We start from the raw sequence: 27,482 nt of genomic DNA on the forward strand, positions 1-27,482 counted from the left end.
GAGGAACAAAAATCAGGGCCGCAATGCGAGAGGTGTCTAGGATACTCTTCTGAGAGGAACACAACACCATGGCCAAGTCGGCCATCTTCATTCTAGGAGTGGACAACAGCGAAGCAGATTTCCTCAGCAAACGTGATCTGCACACGGGGGCCTTCACCCACAGGTATTTCAACTGTTGGTTCAATGGTGGGGCTGCCCGCTGATCATCATGATGGCTTCTCGACTCAACAAGAAGCTGCATCGCTACTGCTTCAGGATGAGGGATCCACAGGCTGCAGCGGCGGATGCTCTGACGGCGCCATGGGTTTACCAGTTTGTCTATCTGTTTCCTCGGATTCCTCTCATTCCCAGGGTCCTAAAAAGACTGAGAAAGGGAAAGCGTTCAGGCAATTCTCATTGCTCCGGATTGGCTTCGCCGGGCCTGATATGCAGACCTCCTGACCATATCCCTTGAAGAGCCCTGGCCTTTGTCACTTCAAAAGGATCTTCTTATGTAAGGACCATTCGTCTATCCAGACATACTGCAGCTATGTTTGATGGCATGGTGGTTGAAAGGGAGATATTAGACTGGAAAGGGCTTCCCGCCAAGGTTATCTCAACTATGGTCCAGCCTAGGAAGGTGGTCACATCTAAGCATTACCACCGCATCTGGAAGAAGTATGTCTCCTGGTGTGAAGTTCAACAGTACTCCACTGTAGATTTTCATCTGTGTAGGTTCTTGCTCTTCCTGCAAGCTGGTGTGGATATAGGCCTTCGTTTAGGCTCCATTAAGGTTCAGATCACAGCACTTTCTGTTTTCTTCCAGAGACAGTTGGCTGTTGTCCTAGAAGTCCAGACATTCCTAAAAGGTGTCCTTCATATTCAGCCACCCTTTGTATCTCCCACGGCACTGTGGGATCTCAATTTGGTTCTGACCTTTCTCCAATCAGATTGGTTTGAACCTTTGCACCTGATGGACATGAAATAATTGACTTGGAAGACTGTCATGTTATTGGCCTTGGCCTCGGCAAGACGTGTCTCGGAATTGGAGGCCTTATCCTGTAAGAGCCCTTATCTGGTGTTTCACGAGGATAGAGCGGAGCTCAGGACTCGCCCGAAGTTTCTGCAGTACACTGTACACAGGGGGTGATTCCGAGTTGTTTGCTCGCTAGCTGCTTTTAGCAGCATTGCACACGCTAAGCCGCCGCCCTTTGGGAGTGAATCTTAGCTTAGCAGAAGTGCGAACGAAAGATTAGCAGAATTGCGAATAGAAATTTCTTAGCAGTTTCTGAGTAGCTCCAGACTTACTCAGCCATTGCGACCAGCTCAGTCCTTTTCGTTCCTGGTTTGACGTCACAAACACACCCAGCGTTTTCCCAACCACTCCCCCGTTTCTCCAGCCACTCCTGCGTTTTGCAACTCGAATGCCTGCGTTTTTCTGCACATTCCCATAAAACGGCCAGTTTCCGCCCAGAAACACCCACTTCCTGTCAATCACACTACGATCAGCACAGCGATGGAAAAGCTTTGTTATGCCGTGAGTAAAATACCTAACTTTTGTGTAAAATAACTAAGTGTATTCGCTCTGCGAACCTTGCGCATGCGCAGTAAGCGACTAATCGCAGTATAGCGAAAATCGGCAACAAGCGAACAACTCGGAATGATCCCGACAGTACACTGCCTTGAAAAATACCCATGGTTTAGGGTTGAAACGCATTGGTTGCCTTAGAAAAAAAAGACCCTGTTACTCCTGTCTGTACTGGGGATTGCCGAGCGTATGCCAGTGGAAGATCCCAGGCTGGCTACCCGGGGGACCTCTGGTGATTATAAAAACGTGGTTGAGAACTGTTTTTCCACCAGTTCTCAGCCCTTCTGGTAATTGTTCATCTTTTTCCATACTCACAGGAGCTACAAGGGGATTTTGATGTATTGCTATACCAATACTGTTTTGTATATTCTGTATGTTATGTAATTAAACTGATTTTACTGCACATGATATACCTCTGCTCTTTCCCCATGTGCTGTTAACCATGATTTGAGGACCACATGTTATGAGGATAACATCACCCAATATAAAGGATGTATATTCCATTTTTCTAAATCCTTTTCTGTGGCGCCTAGTGGAACTTATATTTCTTCACCATTTTCTAGTGGTTCCTGTATTTTCTGACACGTCAGTTTCTTCAAAATCCTTGGACGTAGTTCGAGCTTTGAAGATTTATGTCAAGAGAACAGCCCATCACCGGAAATCTGATTCCCTTTTTGTTCTCTATGACGCTACAAAGATTGGATGTCCTGCTGCAAAGCAGTCAGTTGCTCGTTGGATCCGGATGACAATCCAACAGGCTTACAATTCGGCTTCCTTGCCGCTGCCGAGTTCTATTCGGACCCACTCCATAAGGTCGGTGGGTTCTTCCTGGGCAGCTGCCCGTGGTGTCTCGGCTTTGCAGGTATGCCAAGCAGCTACTTGGTCTTGTTCGAACACATTTGTTAGGTTTCAATACCTTGGCTATAGAGAATCTTCAGTTTGCTCGCTTGGTTTTGCAGGGGTCTCAGCACTCTCCCACCTGGTCTGGGAGCTTTGGGACATCCCCATGGTACTAAGAGCATCCCAGTATCCCCTATGATGTTAGAGAAAATAGGAATTTAATAGCTACCGTTAATTCCTTTTCTCCTAGTCCATAGGGGATACTGGGCGCCCGCCTCGATGCTTCGTTGTTCCTGCAAGCATTGTCCATTGTGTGTTATGGTTAGTATTGCTATCCTCTTCTTATGCTGCATGTTGGTTCGTTAACTCACCACTTTTTCTTATCTATTTTCATCCTCTCAAAGTATGTCCGTCTCCTCGGGCACAGTTTTCCTAGACTGAGTCTGCAGGAGGGGCATAGAGGGGTGAAGCCAGCACACTGAAGAATTTTGAAAGTGCCATGGCTCAAATGGACCCATCTACACCCCCATGGTACTAAGACCATCCAAGTATGCCATACGGCCAAGGAGATAAGGAATTACTGGTATGTATTAAATTCTTATTTTACCATTGTGCAACTTAATGAACTCCGCAGTAAAATATGTTTGATGCACTTTTTTAAAAATTGACTCATCTCTAACTGCCATGGACCCTGGAAGTTTGGCTGACGCTGCCTCTCACGTCTTCCTTGCCCCAATTCAATAACATAGAGAAATTGTATAGTTATTAAGAGGCGCTGGCAGGGGGTACCAGTATTCCAACCAGCACAGTGGCATACATGGGACCCCACAATAACACTATTGGAAGAGGAAGATGCTCCTTGTCCCAAAATATGTTCAATAGAAAATGAAAATCAGCCATAGCAATTACACAGTCAACAAGAGAATATTGCAGCAATAACTAGGGTTGTGGTATCATGTTACTGCTGTAATAGAGCTACAGAATGATAGATGAACAAACTTATAGCTTTTAATAATATATATCTGCCTGGTTCTGTTAATGTACTGTAGCAATTACAGACAATTGTGTGAAAAACAGTGTAAAGGTGCCCATACACTAGTGTGATTTGGCCCGATTTTATCCGATTTCGACGCATTGGGCCAAGAAGTCGGATGAAAAGTGGCAAATCGCAGGTCAATCAGATCCGATGCGCAATCCCGTGCTCATCAGATTGGAGCCTATGGATCGGAGAAGCTGCACTATAGATTTCACGGAGGCGGTGGGCTCCGGCAGCCTTGGCTGGGATCGTATACGATACATCGTATGCAGAAGGACTGCATATGATGTATCGTATGCGATCCTGCCGCCTGGGAAGCTGCTAGGCAGTTCAAGGGCAACGTATGCAATTTCTCCCCTCAGAGGAGTCGCACTAGTGTATGACCACCATTACAGTTTGTTGATACAACAAGTCAGCTGCAATAGTTCATTCTGGGTATAGGATCAATTATTTTGCTGCAGAGAAACACAAAAAGCACAACATATAAATTGTTAATGTTGACATGTCAAATGGCGTCATCCTGAATGTCGACATAATATACCACATCCATTTTAGTATTAGTTGCCCTTTAGATTATAAACATGATCACCTGTAAAGAAAGTTTCTCTATCATCCACTAGGGGACACTGGAGATCTAGACAGCTGGGTGTGAAAGATGCAGACCGGAAGTAGCACAATGTTTTAATTAAAAAATTATGCACCGCTAGCTCCTACCCCTTCAAGCCCCCCCATCCCTTCAGTCTGAAAAATTATTCTAGGAGGAAGAAGCACAGAAAAGGAGCTCTTTTTGTTTTAAATTGATCTATAGCCCAATCCCACCTATCTGAAAGGAGAGTGCAGGCTTTTCCAAAAGTACAAATTCTGTACTTGTGAGGCAACGATCCCGGAAGAAGGGATCAGAGGCTTACCCAGGGGATCTTCTAAATAGTGAGTAGCTCTAAGGGTCCTAGTTAGGCTCCTCTACCAGACAGCAGTGCAGGTCTCACAGGCTGTGTAAGCTCCGCTAGCCAGTGCTCTGTCAGACAGAGCTCCGGAGAGGCTCTAAGCGGCGGGTCCCATAGCAGGTGTTGTGCTAGCCGGAGACGGAGCTCCGGAGTTGCTGAACGTGGCGCACTGGCAGGGGCTGTGAGTGGTGAGACGGGTAAGATCAGTAAACCATTAATAGAGCTGGGATCCCTTATTAGGAGGCGTGGATATAAGGGGGCAGTAGACAAATGGTACTCCCTAGGCTTTAGTGGCTGCAACGAGGTGATTGAAAAATCTCAGTTGCGGCCATTTTATTTTCACTTTTAAGCGCACTGACAGAGCGGGAATCCCCACAGTGAAGGGGAGGAGATGTGAGGAGATGACTTGCACTGCATATAGAGTATTAGACAGGCAGCCATATCTGCTTATGGCTTTTTTTAACTATAAATGTTATAATGCGTTGGCTCTGAACCCAGGATAGCAAAGAGCACTAATGTTAGGAGCACTGTTTATTGAATCCCACTGTAATCATTTTTGATATTATTAATAATTCATATATTGTCTTCCAAAGGACACTGCTGACAGGTCCTGCGGAGGAGGATCACCACAATTCTCATCCCAGGCAACTCAAGCTGTATCAACAGTTGGTGGTGTGAAGGTTGTAAACGTCAGGCTGGTTTTTAAAAAAATATCTTTTTGCTTTTTAATATAATTCCAGCTGTGTAACTCCCAAGTTTTCATTGCTCCCTATATCCCTACGGTCTTTCTCCTCCTATTCTAATAGGGTGAAAGTACTGCTGATTGGTGTGTAGTGTTTTAACATGTCTAAATCACCAACCAAGGCCACAAAGACTTGTTATATATGTTAAAAAAAAAAAAGAGCACTAATGGTGGCAGCTCCGGGGTGTGCAACACATGTTTGGGAATGGACGCTCAACCTGGGAGCAGTGGTCCGCCTGGGTCATGGGAACATGCCCTGGCAGATATTTCTAAGGAAATGGTGGAATCCCACAAGCAGGGGCGTATCTAGCCATTGGCCAGGATGGCACTCGCCAGGGGCACCAGCTGAGGAGGGGCGCCGCCTGGCTGTGCCACCCATGGCCAAGGGGCAGATTCACTATGCCCCTGTGTCCACCACCTGCAGGGATGCCCGGCAAAGACCACAGAATGCAGCAGCGGCAGCCACTGTTCATCTCGCCAGGGTCCGGCACTGCTCCGCAGTCTGCACTACAATCAAGTAACTCTGCAAAACTACAGCTCCCAGCAGCCATTGCTGATGTGAGCTCCTGGCAGCAATGGCTGCTGGGAGCTGTAGTTTTGCAGAGTTACTTGATTGTAGCGCGGACTGTGAAGCGGTGCTGGACCCTGGCGAGAAGAACAGTGGCTGCCGCTGCTGCCTTCTGTGACCTTTGTTGGGCATCCTTGCATGCGAGTAACTGCCCTCACCCGCAGGGGGGGGCGACAACACAGGTCAGCAGCGGCGGATTGGGAAGCCCCCCCTCCTCCTGTTGACCTCAGGGGCCGTGCTCTGCCCCACTTTGGCCGATTCCGCGGCTGTGGCGATATGAGCTTCTGCGCATGCGCAGAACAGAAGATCATTCAAACTGGAGCCGCAGCAGTGAAGCTAGTGTGTGCTGAGGCAAGTGACCAGGGACAGCGAGCGCACAGAGGGGCCAGGCGTCCAGGGCCAGGCAAACAGTGTAATAGCACGGGGTGCTCTGGAGCCATACAGCCCTTGGTCCCTAGGTCCCAGCAGCCTGCAGCAACCGGAATCGAGACCTTGTCCTCAGACGGAAGCATTTGCAGGTTAGTGGTGCCGGTGACTCTTTGATCATCTGTGAGATTGTGTCTGACTGCAATGCGCCCTCCCAAGTTCCTTTCCCCTTATCTGGATTTTTCAGCTGCACGGTCAAGATGGGGCTGTGCTGTGATAGGAGGGTGGGTGTTGGATGCCTAGGAGAGCTGCAGTATCAGGAAAGTTATTCCTGAATCAGCCAGCTTCCAGCCTTGGGCAGGTCACACAGCCAGATTGTGAGAAGTGTTAAAAGGAGCTGTTCAGCTGCAGTTAGCAGAGATGGGCATTTAGTAGCAGAAGCAGCATGTGGGATCCTCTCTCTCCTCACGGCCACACTACACAGAACCTCTCTCCCCAATCTTTTGCAGTGACTCTTAAGCTCTCCCTCATCTCTAGCAGTGACTCTCAGGTCTACCATGTCCCCCTTTCACCCGGCGGCAGTGGCTTACACTTTGCCCCCCCAACTCCCACCTGGCGGCTGTGGCTAGCACTGTGTCCTCCCCCCCTCCCACTTGGCGGCTGCATGCGGGGAGGCAAGGTACATACATCATGGGAAGGTGAAATAGCTTGTGCGTCAGCATCAGTTTGTGTGTGAGCATCTGTCAGTGTCAGCATCTGTGTCAGTTTCTGTATGTCAGTAAGTCAAGGTCTGTGTTAACATCTGTCAGTGTGTCAGCATCTATCAGTGTATCAGCATCTGTCTGTGTCAGCATCAGTGTGTCAGCATGTTTCTGTGTGTCAGTGTCAGCATATGTCTGTGTATCAGTGTCTTTCTGTGTGTCTGTGTCAGCATCAGTGTGCCAGCATCTGTCTATGTGTCAGTGTGTCATTGTCTGTTCGCATGGCAGGATCAGTGTGTCAGCATCTGTTTGTGTGTCAGTGTGTCAGCTGTGTGCGTCAGCCCCCTAGTCAGAGAACACCCCCTCCCCCCCCCCCCCCCCAATGCAAGAACATACACAGGCCATCCCATCTTAATTTTTATTTGTAGGTCAATGTGTTTTCATATTTTCCATGTGGGAGCCAATGTATTTTATTTATTTTTTCTGTGGGGGATAATTTTTTTTATTTTTCCTGTTTGTGGTCATTGTGTTTTCTTCCTGTGGGGGCCATTTTGCTTGATTGTTTTTTGTAGAGGCCAATGTGTATGTTTGTTTTCTGTCGGTGCCAATATATGGGGGTTTTTTATGTGGGGGCCAATGTGTTTATTTTTTCTGTGGATGCCAATATGTTTTTTTTTATGTTGGGGCCAATGTGGTTTTTTTAATTTCCTTCGGGGGTCAGTATGTTTATTTTTTTTCATGTCGGTTGTCAATTTTTTGTTTGTTTTCGTGTGAAAGCCAGTGTGTTTTTATTTTATTTTTTCTGTGTTGTTTAATATGTTTTCTTTTCTGTAGGGCCGATGGTGTGTGTGATTTTTTTTTCTGTGGGGGTCAAAAAAAAAATTATTTGGAGGCGTAGCATAATGTGAATAACGGACATTATTGTGCATTATAATGTGAGTAAGGGACACTACTGTGTGGTGTAATATGAAATAAGGGTACAATTGTGTGGCCATGCCCCTTTTTTGGCACACGCGACTTCCATATTTTAACTATGGGTGGGTGCCAGTCCCTTACTTTGCCAGGGGTGCTCGGACCCCTAGATACACCCCTGTCCACAAGCAACATTTAGAATGGATGCAGGTTTTTTCCAAAACTGTGGAAGAATTCCTAATTAGAGTTACTCCGCTCGCACAGGTAGAAAAGAATGTGTGTAAAGTGGTAAAGAGACCCCTCCCTCTCCTGCAGGAAGAATCGGAGGAGGAGGAAGGTCTCATAGAGGGTGAGGAGGAGGGAGAGTCAGTAGAGGTGATAATTGACATCAGTCCTCAGGAGGAGTATGCTGAGATCAAGGGGTTAGAATCTCTTATTGAAGCGGTAAAACAGGTCCTTAATTTCAAGGAAGAAGAGGTTAAGGAACCTGAAGTTTTTGATCTATTTGAGTCTCAGAAACCGCAAACAGCAGTTTTTCTGATTCCTCAGACTCTCCAGGATCAGATGGGAGCGGCATGAAAGCCGCCAGATAGACGCTTCCAGATTCCCAAAAAGTTCACGGTTAATTACCCACTACCCAAGGGTGTCATGTCTAAGTGGGAGGTTCCACCAATTATGGATGCTTCCCTGGCTAGACTGTCAAAGAAGACAATCTCACCGATACCAAATGTGACTACACTAAAGGATGTGTCAGATCGGAAGTTGGATACAGCACTAAAATCTATCTTTGTGGCTGCAGGAACATCACAAAGGCCTACGATTATCAGTGCTTGGGTGAACAAGGCTATTGTAGCATGGGCAGGTCAAATTGTTCAGGCAGTAGATAACAGCCAGGAAGAAATAGTTTGACTAGCGGAGCATATCTGTGAGTCGGCTGCATTCATTTTCCAAGCTACAAAGGATGCTAGCAGGATAGCGTAACACATCTAGGCTTTGCCTATATCGGCAAGAAGGATTCTGTGGCTCAGAGAATGGCAAGTGGATTCTGATTCCAAGAAGGCAGTGGAGGCGATCCCCTTTGTAGGGGAGGCTTTTCTTGGTCCAGAATTAGACAAGTGGATTTCACAAGCAACAGCTGGAAAATCTACTTTTCTGCCTACCACATATCCTAGGACTACGCCATAGATCAGGAGAAATTACTCTGGTCCGGTGTTCAATTCATTTAGGTCTCAATCCTTTCGAGCTAGAGGAAGAGGTTTTGGCAGTCAAGCTCATAGAAACAGAGGCAGAGGCCGTTATTAGTCCACAGCCCGAAAAAAGGATTCTAAACCTGCTGACAAGACCGAGGCATGACGGTCTCTCAATGGTTGAAAAGGTTTCGGGACACCTGGGCCGAAACCTCACCAGAAGTCTGGATCAACAATATTATTTCCCAGGGATACAAAATAGATTTTCTGAACCAACCTCACAGTAAGTTGTTTACAACGGTCCTTCCTTGGTGCCCTCAAAGAGCAGGGGCATTAGATACGGTGATTCAAAAGTTACTTCAGACGGAGGTAATTATGTCTGTCCTGACTTCTCAAAGAGGAACGGGATTTTATTCAAATCTTTTTGTAGTGCCAAAACTGGATGGGTCCGTCAGACCAATCCTCACTTTAAAGGTATTGAATCAATTCCTGACGGTTTACAGATTCAAGATGTAATCAATACAGTCAGTTATTGCGGGACTGGAGCAAAGGGAGTTCATGGTGTCGATGGACATAAAAGATGCGTACCTCCATGTCCCAATTTGGACCCCACACCAAGCCTATTTACGGTTTGCAGTGGGCAAGACTCATTTCCAATTCAGAGCCCTCCTGTTTGGCCTATCATCAGCCCCGAGAATCTTCACAAAGATCATGGCAGTCATGGTAGCGAAATTGAGATCGTTAGGGGTAACAATAATACCGTATCTGGATGACCTTCTTATCAAGGCTCCCTCTCAGGACCAGTTGATCAAAGATGCTCAGATCAGTCATCAGTTTCTGATTCGACACAGCTGGATTGTGAATTTAAAAAAATCCAATCTGCAACCAATGCAATTACTGGGTCTCATTCTAGATACGATAAACTGATGGCGTTTCTCCCAGAAGATAAGATTTGAGACATCAAAGAGATGGTACATCAGGTTCTGCAGAACCAGACGGTCTCTCTGCATCTTTGTGTACGGCTTCTAGGAAAGATGTTATCATCCTTCAAAGCGATCCAATACGGCAGGCTACATTTAAGACCCTTTCAGCTAAATCTGATTGCTCAGGGGGCAGGCTTGCATTTACTTCTCCACCGAAGGATTCGCTTGTCGCCCCGGGCCAGGACCTCGTTAATTTTGTGGTCAGTCCACAAGAACCTAGCGGCAGGAAAGAGGTTTGGAATCTGGGATTGGAAGATTTTGACAACAGATGCCAGTCTCAGAGAATGGGGAGCAGTACTGGACAACCATCAGTTTCAGGGAAGATGGTCCCCGCAATAGAACAGTCTTCCAATAAATGTACTGGAGCTAAGGGCCATTTACAATGCACTTCTTATGGCGGAAGACCTAGTAAGGGCTCAGCACGTGAGAGTGCAGTCAGACAATGTGACGACAACAGCATACATAAGCCGTCAGGGAGGAACAAGAAGCCACATGGCTTTAAAAGAGGCCACAAAGATTCTGTCTTGGACAGAAAAGCACAACATAATCCTGTCGGCAGTCTTCATTCCAGGAGTGGACAATTGGGAAGCAGACTACCTCAGTCATCAAGATATGCATCCAGGGGAGTGTTGTCTACACCCACAGGTATTCAATGCAGTGGTAAGAAGGTGGGGTCTACCACAGATAGACCTAATGGCCTCTGAAAACAACCATCAGCTGACAAGATATGTGGCCAGAACGCGGGATACAGCAGCAGAGGCGGTGGACGTGCTAGCGATTGCCTGGACATACGATCTGGTGTACATCTTCCCGCCGTTTCCCCTGAGTGTTGAAAAAGGTGAAACAGAAAAGAGCATGGATAATTTTAATAGCATCAGACTGGCCTCGCAGAAGTTGGTACTCGCACCTGAGGGGGCTCCTGGCAGAAGATCCTTGGAAACTGACGCAGAGGGAGTACCTGCCGCACAGGGAGGTTCCTTCACCCAGATCTGAACCATCTACGTTTGACGGCATGGTTCTTGAGACCAGGATACTAAGAGACAGGGGTATCCCAAAATCAGCTATTCCTACCATGTTAGCTGCAGGGATGCCAGTCACGGCGACACATTACTATAGAATTTGGAAGAAGTACATGGATTGGTGCCAGCCTAGGTGTTGGAACCCCAGAGAGTTCCACCTTACTAGACTGTTGAGGTTTCTCCAAAAGGGTTTGGATGGCGGTTTGAGATTGGGATCCCTGAAGGTACAGGTCTCGGCCCTCTCGATCCTTTTCCAGCAACATCTGGCGTCCTTGCAAGAGGTCCAGACATTTTTACAAGGTGTGTTGAGAATACAACCACCTTTTCGTCCACCCACGGCCCCGTGGGATCTAAATTTGGTGCTAGAATTTTTTAGATCGCCCGTTTTCAAGCCTTTGGAAAGGGCGTATCTAAAATATATAAGCTGGAACGCAGTCCTGCTCCTAGCTTTAGCATCAGCAAAAAGGGTCTCAGAGTTAGGTGCCCGGTCATGTAAAAGTCCTCTCTCAGTTTTTCATGAGGACAGAGCGGAGCTCTGTACAAAGGCAGAGTTTTCGTGTGTCCATATAAACCAGCCTATTGTAGTTCACTCCTTCCAAGGATTGTTTGAGGGGGACCTGTCCTTGGATGTGGTCAGAGCCTTACGGGTGTACGTTCAGGCTACTGGGTCTATTAGAAAGTCAGATGCTTTGTTTGTACTGTATGATGGCCCCAGGAGGGGTTGGACGGCTTCAAAACAAACCTTGGTCAGATGGATACGACTAACCATCAAACAGAAATATATTTTTTGTGGTAAGAGAGTTCCTTTTTGGGTAGGTGCTCATACCCCCAGATCAGTAGATGTTTCGTGGGCTGCTGTCAGAGGAGCTTCCACTATCCAACTTTGCAGAGCTGCCACGTGGTCATCAGCACACACGTTCACTCGTTTCTACAAGTTTGATACATTTGCTTCTAGAGATTTTGGACGTTTGGTTCTCCAGGCTTCGGACAGCACTCCCGCCCATGGGAGTATCTTTGGGACGTCCCCAGCTTTCTAGATCTCCAGTGTCCCCTAGTGAATGATAGAGGAAAGAGGATTTTGGTACTTACCGATAAATCCATCTCTCTGAATCCACTCGGGGACATTGGACACCCGCCTCGGTGCTGTCAGCCTGCGTGTTCTTATACATTTAGTTCAAACAGTTTAGTTAATGTGTCATTAGTTCTTGGATGCTGTTTGACGTGTTGGTATGGTTGGTTCCTTCCCATATGACTTTGATCTTCCATGTTCCCTCTTCTTGCTGTCAATTTTTCAAACTGGAGGGATGGAGGGCGTGAACGGGGAGGGGCTAGCTGTGCATATTTTTTTATTAATACATTGTGTTACCTCTGGTCTGCATCCTTCACACCCAGCTGTCTAGATCTCCAGTGTCCCCAAGTGGATTCAGATAAATGGATTTATCGGTAAGTACCAAAATCCTCTTATTACTAATAAATTGTGGTTGATTTTATTTTGCACATATATATATATATATGTAACTGAAGTTTGCTATTATACAAGACGTATTTGAGATAATTGTACATGTAACAGTATAGCCAGTTACTGAAAAGCAGTTACTATACCTTGGTCTTTTCAAGAACTGATTTAGGTATATTCTCATAAGTCAGGTGTGATGCAAAGACTCGCGGTGATGGTTGTTGCTTCAGATACTTAAGAGAGAAACAGACAGTGTTACTACCGTAAATGCCAGACAGATAGTGTTACTACCGGAAATTAGATACAGACACTGTGACTACCAGAAATGAGAGACAGACAGTGTGACTACCGGAAATGCCAGAAAGAAAGTGTTACTACCAGAAATGAGAGACAGATACTGTGACTACCGGAAATGAAAGACGGACACTGTGACTACTGGAAATGAGAGACAGTAGACAGTGTGACTACCGGAAGTGCCTGACAGACAGTGGTATGACCGAAAATGCTAGACAGACAGTGCTACTACCTGAAATGCCAGACAGACAGTGTGACTACCAGAAATGAGATACAGACAGTGTGACTACCGGAAGTGCCAAACAGACAGTGCTACTACCGGAAATGAGAGACTGACAGTGTGACTATTGGAAATGAAAGACGGACAGCGTGAATACCGGAAATGAGAGGAGAAATTAGAAATTAACAGTGTGGCTGCCGGAAAGGAAAGACAGGCAATGTGACTGTTGGGAATGAGAGACAGACAGACAATGTGATAACTGGAAATGAAAGAGAAACAGTGTGACCATCAGAAAGAGAGACAGTTACTGGAAATGAGAGAGTGACTTCCAGAAGTAAGAGACAGATAGTGTAGTTACCGTCAATAAAAGAAAGACAGTGTGACTGCCAGAAATGAGAGACAGACAATGTGACTGTCGAGAATGAGAGACAGAAAGACAATGGGATAACTGGAAATGAGAGAAAGACAGTGTGATTACTGGAAGTGAGAGACAGACAGTGTGACTACCGGAAAGAGTTACTGGAAATGAGAGTGACTGCTGAAAGTGAGAGACAGTGTGATTACTATCAATAAATGAAAGAGAATGTGGGACTTACAATGGGCGTGCCTTGCATAGCGGCCGCATTTTACAGAGAGCTCCCCGTTCCCCGGCACTTACCATCTCTCGGGGATCAACCCCCCCAAGCCGGGTGACCATCTCCCTGACGGGACAGGGATACTGGCGGGTAAGACCGGGACCATCGCGGCAGGCCCCTGCACTGCTACATGCCGGACTGTGTGCTGGCTCCCTGCTCCTGGCGGCCATCTTGAGGTGCGCGGACCGGAGCTTCCTCCAGCCGGGTACTACGCTGGATGCTGCCTGGCTAGTGGCTCCCCTCCTCTGCACGGCTGACTGGCTTTTTCTCCTCCATACCAGCAATGTAAAGAGCCTCTGGTGGATCCCTGTGTGTGCCTCTCCTGCTGAGCTGCTGGGCTGGGAAGCCTCCACATAACACTCCCCCCTCCCCTGCCATGCTGCAGCAGCAGCAGCAGCACAGACTTCAGTCAGTGTAATGCACTCTCACTGATTCCTTACCTCCCCAGGCATCACCTCATCTACCTGATATCTCCTGTTCTGCTATTTCACCTGTGACCATACTACAGCAGCATTTTGCTCTCCTATTTATATTAAACTATACCATAGAGAAATTTGTGGTTAGACAGCCCAGAAATAATAAAGGCTCTCAATCTCATAAACTCCAGAGATGATTCCTTGGACTCGCCTGCCCCTTCCTCCACGTGCTCTGCTTCTGCCAAAAGGGCTAAAGAAATATTTGACATCTTGTCTCCATTACTGGATGCTAAATTGCCCCCCCTCACTGAGGCCGTGACTTCGGCTACTGCACTTTTGAAGCAACACACCTCACGACTGACAGGGGCCGAAGATAGGATATCGACTTTGGAAGACGAGTTGGAAGAGGCGAAGTCCTTACTACATAAACAAGACACCAATATGCTGGCGTTTCAAGATAAATTAGAGGAACTTGAAAATCGGAATCGCCGGAATAATCTGTCAGTTATTGGTCTGCCGGAATCGGTGTGGCCGAAAGAGTTACTCTATATTACCTCCTCGTGGCTGACTGAAGTTCTGGTGTTGCCATCGTCAACCAATTCAAGTTGAAAGAGCCCACCGTATCCGACCAGGACCGCCACGATAAACAGCCACAGAGTCCTCGTCTAGTCATATTCCATCTCTTAAATTATCTTGACAAGGTGTAGAAATTGGATGCATACCATAAACTGAAAGAACTCAAATATGAGGACACTTGAATTCTTCTGTTTCAGGACTTCTCATTTCAAGTATCAGCTAAACGCTGGGAATTCTCTCCAATCTGCACCGAGATGTTCTCAAAAGGCATCCAATTCTCCCTTCTCTACCCCGCTAAACTTTGTGTTCATCATGACGACGTTACCTCCTTTTTTGATTCTTCTCAAGCTGCCAAGAACATTTTGTCCCCGTTGAACTCTTCTTCTCCTAGGTCCTCCGCTGCTGACATGGACTGATTTCTTGCATTGTCATTTTCTAGCATTGTCATTTTCTAGTATTGTTACCTGATATGCCTGTTTATTTTGTGATGTCAGGGAGGTTCTGCGTCTATTGCTGAAGTCCAAATTTGTTCGGCCTGCCTGGCGGGACTGGAGCTTAGCGCTCCCTCCATTTTCTCCATGCTTTATTTCCTTCTTTTTCTTTATTGTTTTTTCCTTCTTTTTTTATGTCTCTCCTCACCGTATTGTATTAGTTTATTGATTTCAAAGGCCCTTTCGGCCATCAGAGTGGGTTCTTAAAATGTTTAAAATGGTTGACAGGATGTGTTTCATATCTTTACCTGTTTGTTTTTCACACACTCATACGTTATTCTTTATTGTTATGATTTACTTGGATGCTGTGTCTGAATGTCCCTTTTGGCATGGTTGTTGGGACAGACCAGAGACTTCCATGGGTTTACTATTCTCTCTTTGGTTTCCCAAATGAGGAATAGGTTAATTATATGGCGTCCTCTTTACTTCATGTTACCTCTCAGTCTCACCCACCTGAAAAAACTCCGCCCAGATGTTGTATTCCTACAGGAAACACACTGGAGAGCCTCCTACCCTAACACATTACGTGATACCTGGGTCCATGGCATTAAATCGGCTTCCTATCATAATAAATCTAGAGGGGTCCTCATTCTCTTTAGTAAATCTGTTCACTACACAATCTGTGATGAGTGGTATGACCCAGAGGGCCGCTTTTTATTTTTGAAGTTTGATATGGAAGGGGAACTATATACATTAGTTTGTCTTTATGCCCCTACCGGCCCAAATGCATCCATTTCTCTGATGTTTTTTCCAAATTACAAGATTGGGTGCAGGGTACAGTGATTCTGGGTGGAGACCTTAATGTAATTATGGACCCGGAATTGGATGTTTCAGGTGGCTCTAGACGTCTTAGTAATAGTCGGTCACCTCCCCCTACAGTATCCCTTCTCCTTGACTCCCTTACCTTTGATAGATTCCTGGATATTTTTTCACCCCACTTCCCGTGAATATACTTTTTATTCCCACCCCCATAAATCCTTCTCTTGTTTGGATAATTGGCTAGTATCCAGCTCTCTATTGCATAGGGTAGAACAGATAGCCATAAACGATATTTTGCTGTCAGACCATGCTCCTATTTGAATGACTATAACTATGCTTAAACCTAAGACATTCTCCTATTATTGGAAATTCCCTGATTATTTAGCGTCTACAGACGATTTTGTATCGCATCTAAGCAATCTTTTTCCAATTACCATGCAGACAATAGCATCAATTGTGCAGATATTAATTTATTTTGGTCAGCATCTAAACCGGTTTTAAGGGGGCATATCATAGCTTATGTTGCAGCCAAAAAGAAGAAACTTGCCCAAAGATTCTCTCACGCCTCTATAGCGGTATCTGTTGCATACTCAGCATTACTGGCAAATTCGTCAGAATCCTCACGCCTTCTATATAAACAAGCCAAAGATGTCTATGATACTCTCTGCACAGAAAGAGCCCAGATCAATCTCAATTTCCTCAAAAAATGATATTTTAGATGGGGTAATAGACCTGGGAAACTCCTGGCTAATATGGTGCGTGCCTCTACGGCTAAAGCCCCAATTTTGTCAATGCAATCACCTGATGGCATCCTTTCCACCTCCCAGACTAAGATTAATTCAATTATTTTGTCTTATTTTGAGTCCTTCTATAATGCCCCCATAGATGATCCAATAGCAGGAATGAATTTCTTATCCTCCCTAAACCTCCCGGTACTCACTGCGGTTGATAGGGAATTTTTGATGTCCCCAATCACATCACAAGAGGTAGAAATGATGATTAAGTCTCTCCCTACAGGTAAATCCCCTGCACCTGATGGCCTATTTGCCGCTTACTATAAATCCCTTTCGACACAAGTTTCTCCGTTTCTAGCCCAGCTGTTTAATTCTATTCTTTCTGGTGAGCCGGCCCATCCACAGTTTAATATAGCTAGAATTATTTTGCTTTTAAAGCCTAATAAGACTCCCACACATCCCTCTTCATACAGACCAATCTCCCTACTGAACCAAGACGTTAAGATCTTTACGAAATTACTTACCACCCGACTGCAACCCATACTTTCCAAACTGATTCACCCTGCCCAGACAGGATTTATGTGTCACAGACACTCAGTCCGCAACATCAGAACTCTTTTGGCTGCTATGACAGAGACACACCATGCTGGCCTGGTGGATAACCTAGTAGTGAGTTGTGACGCCGATAAGGCCTTTGACAGGGTGTCCTGGGCTCATCTTTCATGGGTATTTCAGGTTCAGGGATTCGGCGCCACGTTCCTTCAGGTATTCTCCACCCTTTATCATGATCCTATGGCCTTTCTCACTGTTAATTCTAATAATACCCATTGCTTTAATATAGCCAGAGGCACGAGACAAGGTTGCCCTCTTTCTCCCCTCTTATTTAATTTAGCCATAGACCCACTATTTAGATATTTTATTAAAGAATCTCTCTGAAAAGGGATACAGATCGGTGACACAGACGTGAAATTTTCGGCATTTGCCGATGACATTCTTCTCTACTTCTCAAATCCCAAATTGGCAATCCCAAAAGTCCTTAATTTACTAGCGGATTTTGAGAAGTCTCCGGTTTTCAAATTAACTACCTTAAGACAGAAGCATAGGCATTTTTTCCTGAGGGAAAACAGGGATGGTGAGGCTCTTTCCCTTTCCAGTCGGCGAAAAGTGACTGTTTTACCTACCTAGGCATAAAGATACCTCGATACCCATCACTACTACATAATTGTAACTATAACCCACTTTTGCAAAGAACCCTTCTAGACTTTTCAAAATGGGCCCACCTCCTTTTAACATATACAGTATTGGACGATGTCATCTCATTAAAATGATATGCTTCCCCTGGTTTTTGTATGTTCTCCAAATGCTACCTGTTTATCCCTCTAAAACTATGCTGTCGACCCTAAATAGAGCACTTTCTAAATGTATCTGGGCAAACAAGCACCCCAGAAGATCCTTGTTTAAACTGCAACAAAAACGTGAGTTGGGAGGCCTTGTTTACAGTCCTTTGCTATGGCGGCTAATTATAAAATAGCACTAGACTGAATTACTGGCACCCAAACATATTCGAATAGCCACTTCGATCAATCCTTTACCCCTGGTTGGAATTTGGTTTCTTTATTACACACCCTGCCCCAAACCTTCCCTACAACCAGAGCCGTAACTAGCTATGTGCGCTGTGTGCCTTGCTATGTGCAGGATGAGCTGGGGCGCAATCAGCAGCTATCTATACTAGACAGCGCCGGTGCCTGAGTGTCCGCTCCGCCTCGCACCTCCCCAAGCCAGAGCTCAAAGCGAAGTTAAATGAAGTGCCCGTTCGTGAGCTCTGGCTCATTTAACAGACACGCCGGAGACGCAGGAGGGACACAGGAGAGGCGCATGCTGTGCCCTCCGTGTCCCTCCTTCACAGAACAGCGGGGGAGCGGGGGTGAGTTGTACCTGGCACTGGGGGAGCATATTTGGCACTTGGCGGGGCATATGTGGCACTGAGGGGGCATATGTGGCACTGGGGGAGTTTAAATTGTAAGTTTAAAATGAGGTGTATTCTGTGGCTATGTAGGTGTCAATAGTACTGCATATGTGTAACTACTGGATTCGCTGGCAGTAACACAAAGTAGATAATGCTGCCCTAATGTGTAAAAAGGGGGACGGTGGATAGCGTAATGTGTAAAAAGGGGGACGCTGTCTGCCATAATGTGTAAAAAGGGGACGCTGTCTGCTGTAATGTGTAAAAAAGGGGATGCTGTCTGCCGTAATGTGTAAAAAGGGGACGCTGTCTGCCATAATGTGTAAAACGTGGGACGCTGTCTGCCATAATGTGTAAAAAAGGGGACGCTGTCTGCAGTAATGTGTAAAAGGGGCTCTACCTGGTGTAGTGGTGCTACTGTGCGGTGTAATTTGAATAATGGAGACTACTGTGCACCGTAATATGAACTGGTATTATTTTGAGGCCACACCCCTTCCCCTTTGAAGCCACACCCCTATAAAAAAATGTGCACGTCTACGGCGCGCACTGCCCGATTTTGATGAAAAGGGGGGCGTTGATGCCGTTTCTTGCACACAGCGCTAAAATGTCTAGTTACGGCACTGCCTCCAACATTCAAGGATAATTGTCTAATATATTCTGCTTGTGTTGCTTGGCGCACGCTACATCCCTGATTAAAGCTGCTGCGTTATTACTCGATATTTCTCTATCGTCCTAGTGGATGCTGGGGTTCCTGAAAGGACCATGGGGAATAGCGGCTCCGCAGGAGACAGGGCACAAAAGTAAAGCTTTCCGATCAGGTGGTGTGCACTGGCTCCTCCCCCTATGACCCTCCTCCAAGCCAGTTAGATTTTTGTGCCCGGCCGAGAAGGGTGCAATCTAGGTGGCTCTCCTAAAGAGCTGCTTAGAGAAAGTTTAGCTTAGGTTTTTTATTTTACAGTGAGTCCTGCTGGCAACAGGATCACTGCAACGAGGGACTTAGGGGAGAAGAAGTGAACTCACCTGCGTGCAGGATGGATTGGCTTCTTGGCTACTGGACATCAGCTCCAGAGGGACGATCACAGGTACAGCCTGGATGGTCACCGGAGCCTCGTCGCCGGCCCCCTTGCAGATGCTGAAACATGAAGAGGTCCAGAATCGGCGGCAGAAGACTCCTCAGTCTTCTAAAGGTAGCGCACAGCACTGCAGCTGTGCGCCATTTTCCTCTCAGCTAGAGATGAGCGGGTTCGGTTTCTCTGAAACCGAACCCGCACGAACTTCATGTTTTTTTCACGGGTCCGAGCAGACTCGGATCCTCCCGCCTTGCTCGGTTAACCCGAGCGCGCCCGAACGTCATCATGACGCTGTCGGATTCTCGCGAGACTCGGATTCTATATAAGGAGCCGCGCGTCGCCGCCATTTTCACACGTGCATTGAGATTGATAGGGAGAGGACGTGGCTGGCGTCCTCTCCATTAGAAATTAGATTAGAAGAGAGAGAGAGATTGTGCAGAGTCAGACAGAGTTTACCACAGTGACCAGTGCAGTTGTTGTTAGTTAACTTTTATTTATTTTAATATATATCCGTTCTCTGCTATATCCGTTCTCTGCCTGAAAAAAAACGATACACAGCAGCAGCCAGTCACACAGTGTGACTCAGTCTGTGTGCACTCAGCTCAGCCCAGTGTGCTGCACATCAATGTATAAAAGGCAAAGCTTATAATAATTGTGGGGGAGACTGGGGAGCACTGCAGGTTGTTATAGCAGGAGCCCCCAGGAGTACATAATATTATATTAATTTAAAATTAAACAGTGCACACTTTTGCTGCAGGAGTGCCACTGCCAGTGTGACTAGTGGTGACCAGTGCCTGACCACCAGTATAGTAGTATATTGTTGTATGTATTGTATACTATCTCTTTATCAACCAGTCTATATTAGCAGCAGACACAGTACAGTGCGGTAGTTCACGGCTGTGGCTACCTCTGTGTCGGCAGTCGGAACTCGGCAGGCAGTCCGTCCATCCATAATTGTATTACAATATATACCACCTAACCGTGGTATTTTTTTTTCTTTCTTTATACCGTCATAGTGTCATACTAGTTGTTACGAGTATACTACTATCTCTTTATCAACCAGTGTACAGTGCGGTAGTTCACGGCTGTGGCTACCTCTGTGTCGGCAGTCGGCAGGCAGTCCGTCCATCCATAATTGTATTATTATTATAATATATACCACCTAACCGTGGTTTTTTTTCCATTCTTTATACCGTCGTCATAGTGTCATACTAGTTGTTACGAGTATACTACTATCTCTTTATCAACCAGTGTACAGTGCGGTAGTTCACGGCTGTGGCTACCTCTGTGTCGGCAGTCGGCAGGCAGTCCGTCCATCCATAATTGTATTATTATTATAATATATACCACCTAACCGTGGTTTTTTTTTCATTCTTTATACCGTCGTCATAGTGTCATACTAGTTGTTACGAGTATACTACTATCTCTTTATCAACCAGTGTACAGTGCGGTAGTTCACGGCTGTGGCTACCTCTGTGTCGGCAGTCGGCAGGCAGTCCGTCCATCCATAATTGTATTATTATTATAATATATACCACCTAACCGTGGTTTTTTTTTCATTCTTTATACCGTCGTCATAGTGTCATACTAGTTGTTACGAGTATACTACTATCTCTTTATCAACCAGTGTACAGTGCGGTAGTTCACGGCTGTGGCTACCTCTGTGTCGGCAGTCAGCAGGCAGTCCGTCCATCCATAATTGTATTATTATTATAATATATACCACCTAACCGTGGTTTTTTTTTCATTCTTTATACCGTCGTCATAGTGTCATACTAGTTGTTACGAGTATACTACTATCTCTTTATCAACCAGTGTACAGTGCGGTAGTTCACGGCTGTGGCTACCTCTGTGTCGGCAGTCGGCAGGCAGTCCGTCCATCCATAATTGTATTATTATTATAATATATACCACCTAACCGTGGTTTTTTTTCCATTCTTTATACCGTCGTCATAGTGTCATACTAGTTGTTACGAGTATACTACTATCTCTTTATCAACCAGTGTACAGTGCGGTAGTTCACGGCTGTGGCTACCTCTGTGTCGGCAGTCGGCAGGCAGTCCGTCCATCCATAATTGTATTATTATTATAATATATACCACCTAACCGTGGTTTTTTTTTCATTCTTTATACCGTCGTCATAGTGTCATACTAGTTGTTACGAGTATACTACTATCTCTTTATCAACCAGTGTACAGTGCGGTAGTTCACGGCTGTGGCTACCTCTGTGTCGGCAGTCGGCAGGCAGTCCGTCCATCCATAATTGTATTATTATTATAATATATACCACCTAACCGTGGTTTTTTTTTCATTCTTTATACCGTCGTCATAGTGTCATAGTAGTTGTTACGAGTATACTACTATCTCTTTATCAACCAGTGTACAGTGCGGTAGTTCACGGCTGTGGCTACCTCTGTGTCGGCAGTCGGCAGGCAGTCCGTCCATCCATAATTGTATTATTATTATAATATATACCACCTAACCGTGGTTTTTTTTTCATTCTTTATACCGTCGTCATAGTGTCATACTAGTTGTTACGAGTATACTACTATCTCTTTATCAACCAGTGTACAGTGCGGTAGTTCACGGCTGTGGCTACCTCTGTGTCGGCAGTCGGCAGGCAGTCCGTCCATCCATAATTGTATTATTATTATAATATATACCACCTAACCGTGGTTTTTTTATACCACCTAACCGTGGCAGTCCGTCCATAATTGTATACTAGTATCCAATCCATCCATCTCCATTGTTTACCTGAGGTGCCTTTTAGTTCTGCCTATAAAATATGGAGAACAAAAAAGTTGAGGTTCCAAAATTAGGGAAAGATCAAGATCCACTTCCACCTCGTGCTGAAGCTGCTGCCACTAGTCATGGCCGAGACGATGAAATGCCAGCAACGTCGTCTGCCAAGGCCGATGCCCAATGTCATAGTACAGAGCATGTCAAATCCAAAACACCAAATATCAGAAAAAAAAGGACTCCAAAACCTAAAATAAAATTGTCGGAGGAGAAGCGTAAACTTGCCAATATGCCATTTACCACACGGAGTGGCAAGGAACGGCTGAGGCCCTGGCCTATGTTCATGGCTAGTGGTTCAGCTTCACATGAGGATGGAAGCACTCAGCCTCTCGCTAGAAAACTGAAAAGACTCAAGCTGGCAAAAGCACCGCAAAGAACTGTGCGTTCTTTGAAATCCCAAATCCACAAGGAGAGTCCAATTGTGTCGTTTGCGATGCCTGACCTTCCCAACACTGGACGTGAAGAGCATGCGCCTTCCACTATTTGCATGCCCCCTGCAAGTGCTGGAAGGAGCACCCGCAGTCCAGTTCCTGATAGTCAGATTGAAGATGTCAGTGTTGAAGTACACCAGGATGAGGAGGATATGGGTGTTGCTGGCGCTGGGGAGGAAATTGACCAGGAGGATTCTGATGGTGAGGTGGTTTGTTTAAGTCAGGCACCCGGGGAGACACCTGTTGTCCGTGGGAGGAATATGGCCGTTGACATGCCAGGTGAAAATACCAAAAAAATCAGCTCTTCGGTGTGGAGGTATTTCACCAGAAATGCGGACAACAGGTGTCAAGCCGTGTGTTCCCTTTGTCAAGCTGTAATAAGTAGGGGTAAGGACGTTAACCACCTCGGAACATCCTCCCTTATACGTCACCTGCAGCGCATTCATAATAAGTCAGTGACAAGTTCAAAAACTTTGGGTGACAGCGGAAGCAGTCCACTGACCAGTAAATCCCTTCCTCTTGTAACCAAGCTCACGCAAACCACCCCACCAACTCCCTCAGTGTCAATTTCCTCCTTCCCCAGGAATGCCAATAGTCCTGCAGGCCATGTCACTGGCAAGTCTGACGAGTCCTCTCCTGCCTGGGATTCCTCCGATGCATCCTTGCGTGTAACGCCTACTGCTGCTGGCGCTGCTGTTGTTGCCGCTGGGAGTCGATGGTCATCCCAGAGGGGAAGTCTTAAGCCCACTTGTACTACTTCCAGTAAGCAATTGACTGTTCAACAGTCCTTTGCGAGGAAGATGAAATATCACAGCAGTCATCCTACTGCAAAGCGGATAACTGAGTCCTTGACAACTATGTTGGTGTTAGACGTGCGTCCGGTATCCGCCGTTAGTTCACAGGGAACTAGACAATTTATTGAGGCAGTGTGCCCCCGTTACCAAATACCATCTAGGTTCCACTTCTCTAGGCAGGCGATACCGAGAATGTACACGGACGTCAGAAAAAGACTCACCAGTGTCCTAAAAAATGCAGTTGTACCCAATGTCCACTTAACCACGGACATGTGGACAAGTGGAGCAGGGCAGGGTCAGGACTATATGACTGTGACAGCCCACTGGGTAGATGTATGGACTCCCGCCGCAAGAACAGCAGCGGCGGCACCAGTAGCAGCATCTCGCAAACGCCAACTCTTTCCTAGGCAGGCTACGCTTTGTATCACCGCTTTCCAGAATACGCACACAGCTGAAAACCTCTTACGGCAACTGAGGAAGATCATCGCGGAATGGCTTACCCCAATTGGACTCTCCTGTGGATTTGTGGCATCGGACAACGCCAGCAATATTGTGTGTGCATTAAATATGGGCAAATTCCAGCACGTCCCATGTTTTGCACATACCTTGAATTTGGTGGTGCAGAATTTTTTTAAAAACGACAGGGGCGTGCAAGAGATGCTGTCGGTGGCCAGAAAAATTGCGGGACACTTTCGGCGTACAGGCACCACGTACAGAAGACTGGAGCACCACCAAAAACTAATGAACCTGCCCTGCCATCATCTGAAGCAAGAAGTGGTAACGAGGTGGAATTCAACCCTCTATATGCTTCAGAGGTTGGAGGAGCAGCAAAAGGCCATTCAAGCCTATACAATTGAGCACGATATAGGAGATGGAATGCACCTGTCTCAAGTGCAGTGGAGAATGATTTCAACGTTGTGCAAGGTTCTGATGCCCTTTGAACTTGCCACACGTGAAGTCAGTTCAGACACTGCCAGCCTGAGTCAGGTCATTCCCCTCATCAGGCTTTTGCAGAAGAAGCTGGAGGCATTGAAGAAGGAGCTAACACGGAGCGATTCCGCTAGGCATGTGGGACTTGTGGATGCAGCCCTTAATTCGCTTAACAAGGATTCACGGGTGGTCAATCTGTTGAAATCAGAGCACTACATTTTGGCCACCGTGCTCGATCCTAGATTTAAAGCCTACCTTGGATCTCTCTTTCCGGCAGACACAGGTCTGCTGGGGTTGAAAGACCTGCTGGTGACAAAATTGTCAAGTCAAGCGGAACGCGACCTGTCAACATCTCCTCCTTCACATTCTCCCGCAACTGGGGGTGCGAGGAAAAGGCTCAGAATTCCGAGCCCACCCGCTGGCGGTGATGCAGGGCAGTCTGGAGCGACTGCTGATGCTGACATCTGGTCCGGACTGAAGGACCTGACAACGATTACGGACATGTCGTCTACTGTCACTGCATATGATTCTCTCAACATTGATAGAATGGTGGAGGATTATATGAGTGACCGCATCCAAGTAGGCACGTCACACAGTCCGTACTTATACTGGCAGGAAAAAGAGGCAATTTGGAGGCCCTTGCACAAACTGGCTTTATTCTACCTAAGTTGCCCTCCCACAAGTGTGTACTCCGAAAGAGTGTTTAGTGCCGCCGCTCACCTTGTCAGCAATCGGCGTACGAGGTTACATCCAGAAAATGTGGAGAAGATGATGTTCATTAAAATGAATTATAATCAATTCCTCCGCGGAGACATTGACCAGCAGCAATTGCCTCCACAAAGTACACAGGGAGCTGAGATGGTGGATTCCAGTGGGGACGAATTGATAATCTGTGAGGAGGGGGATGTACACGGTGATATATCGGAGGGTGAAGATGAGGTGGACATCTTGCCTCTGTAGAGCCAGTTTGTGCAAGGAGAGATTAATTGCTTCTTTTTTGGGGGGGGTCCAAACCAACCCGTCATATCAGTCACAGTCGTGTGGCAGACCCTGTCACTGAAATGATGGGTTGGTTAAAGTGTGCATGTCCTGTTTTGTTTATACAACATAAGGGTGGGTGGGAGGGCCCAAGGATAATTCCATCTTGCACCTCTTTTTTCTTTTCTTTTTCTTTGCATCATGTGCTGATTGGGGAGGGTTTTTTGGAAGGGACATCCTGCGTGACACTGCAGTGCCACTCCTAGATGGGCCCGGTGTTTGTGTCGGCCACTAGGGTCGCTAATCTTACTCACACAGCTACCTCATTGCGCCTCTTTTTTTCTTTGCGTCATGTGCTGTTTGGGGAGGGTTTTTTGGAAGGGACATCCTGCGTGACACTGCAGTGCCACTCCTAGATGTGCCCGGTGTTTGTGTCGGCCACTAGGGTCGCTAATCTTACTCACACAGTCAGCTACCTCATTGCGCCTCTTTTTTTCTTTGCGTCATGTGCTGTTTGGGGAGGGTTTTTTGGAAGGGCCATCCTGCGTGACACTGCAGTGCCACTCCTAGATGGGCCCGGTGTTTGTGTCGGCCACTAGGGTCGCTAATCTTACTCACACAGCTACCTCATTGCGCCTCTTTTTTTCTTTGCGTCATGTGCTGTTTGGGGAGGGTTTTTTGGAAGGGACATCCTGCGTGACACTGCAGTGCCACTCCTAGATGGGCCCGGTGTTTGTGTCGGCCACTAGGGTCGCTTATCTTTCTCACACAGCTACCTCATTGCGCCTCTTTTTTTCTTTGCGTCATGTGCTGTTTGGGGAGGGTTTTTTGGAAGGGACATCCTGCGTGACACTGCAGTGCCACTCCTAGATGGGCCCGGTGTTTGTGTCGGCCACTAGGGTCGCTTATCTTTCTCACACAGTCAGCTACCTCATTGCGCCTCTTTTTTTCTTTGCGTCATGTGCTGTTTGGGGAGGGTTTTTTGGAAGGGACATCCTGCGTGACACTGCAGTGCCACTCCTAGATGGGCCCGGTGTTTGTGTCGGCCACTAGGGTCGCTTATCTTACTCACACAGCGACCTCGGTGCAAATCTTAGGACTAAAAATAATATTGTGAGGTGTGATGTGTTCAGAATAGGCTGAAAATGAGTGTAAATTATGTTTTTTGAGGTTAATAATACTTTGGGATCAAAATTACCCCCAAATTCTATGATTTAAGCTGTTTTTTAGGGTTTTTTGAAAAAAACACCCGAATCCAAAACACACCCGAATCCGACAAAAATAATTCGGTGAGGTTTTGCCAAAACGCGTTCGAACCCAAAACACGGCCGCGGAACCGAACCCAAAACCAAAACACAAAACCCGAAAAATTTCAGGCGCTCATCTCTACTCTCAGCACACTTCACACGGCAGTCACTGAGGGTGCAGGGCGCTGGGAGGGGAGCGCCCTGGGAGGCAAATGAAAACCTATTTGGCTAAAAAATACCTCACATATAGCCTCCGGGGCTATATGGAGATATTTAACCCCTGCCAGAATACACTAAAGAGCGGGAGACGAGCCCGCCGGAAAAGGGGCGGGGCCTATCTCCTCAGCACACAGCGCCATTTTCCTTACACAGCTCCGCTGGTCAGGACGGCTCCCAGGTCTCTCCCCTGCACTGCACTACAGAAGCAGGGTAAAACAAGAGAGGGGGGGCAAAATAGTGGCAAAAATTATATTATAAAAGCAGCTATACAGGGAGCACTTATTATAAGGCTATCCCTGTCATATATAGCGCTTTTGGTGTGTGCTGGCAAACTCTCCCTCTGTCTCCCCAAAGGGCTAGTGGGGTCCTGTCTTCGTTAAGAGCATTCCCTGTGTGTCTGCTGTGTGTCGGTACGTGTGTGTCGACATGTATGAGGACGATATTGGTGTGGAGGCGGAGCAATTGCCAAATATGGGGATGTCACCTCCTAGGGGGTCGACACCAGAATGGATGCCTTTATTTATGGAATTACGGGATAGTGTCAACATGCTAAAGCAGTCGTTTGTCGACATGAGACGGCCGGACAATCAGTTAGTGCCTGTCCA

General features: G+C 46.6%; 1 protein-coding gene across 2 annotated transcripts in view; it reads right to left on the reverse strand.

Moving 5' to 3' along the window:
• LOC134910172 (sulfotransferase 6B1-like) overlaps positions 1 to 27,482 on the reverse strand; it is a 109,426-nt gene that overhangs the window by 21,295 nt on the left and 60,649 nt on the right. The window contains exon 4 of one of the 2 annotated variants that reach the window (XM_063917897.1): positions 12,468 to 12,554. The exons of the other annotated variant lie outside the window; for it this stretch is intronic. Within the exon in view, the coding sequence (XP_063773967.1) occupies positions 12,468 to 12,554 (87 nt within the window). The remainder of the gene's footprint in view (positions 1 to 12,467; positions 12,555 to 27,482) is intronic. 2 annotated transcript variants of the gene reach the window in all.

This window comes from Pseudophryne corroboree, chromosome 4 (assembly GCF_028390025.1).
Source record: "Pseudophryne corroboree isolate aPseCor3 chromosome 4, aPseCor3.hap2, whole genome shotgun sequence".
In the NCBI taxonomy this organism is placed as follows: domain Eukaryota; kingdom Metazoa; phylum Chordata; class Amphibia; order Anura; family Myobatrachidae; genus Pseudophryne; species Pseudophryne corroboree.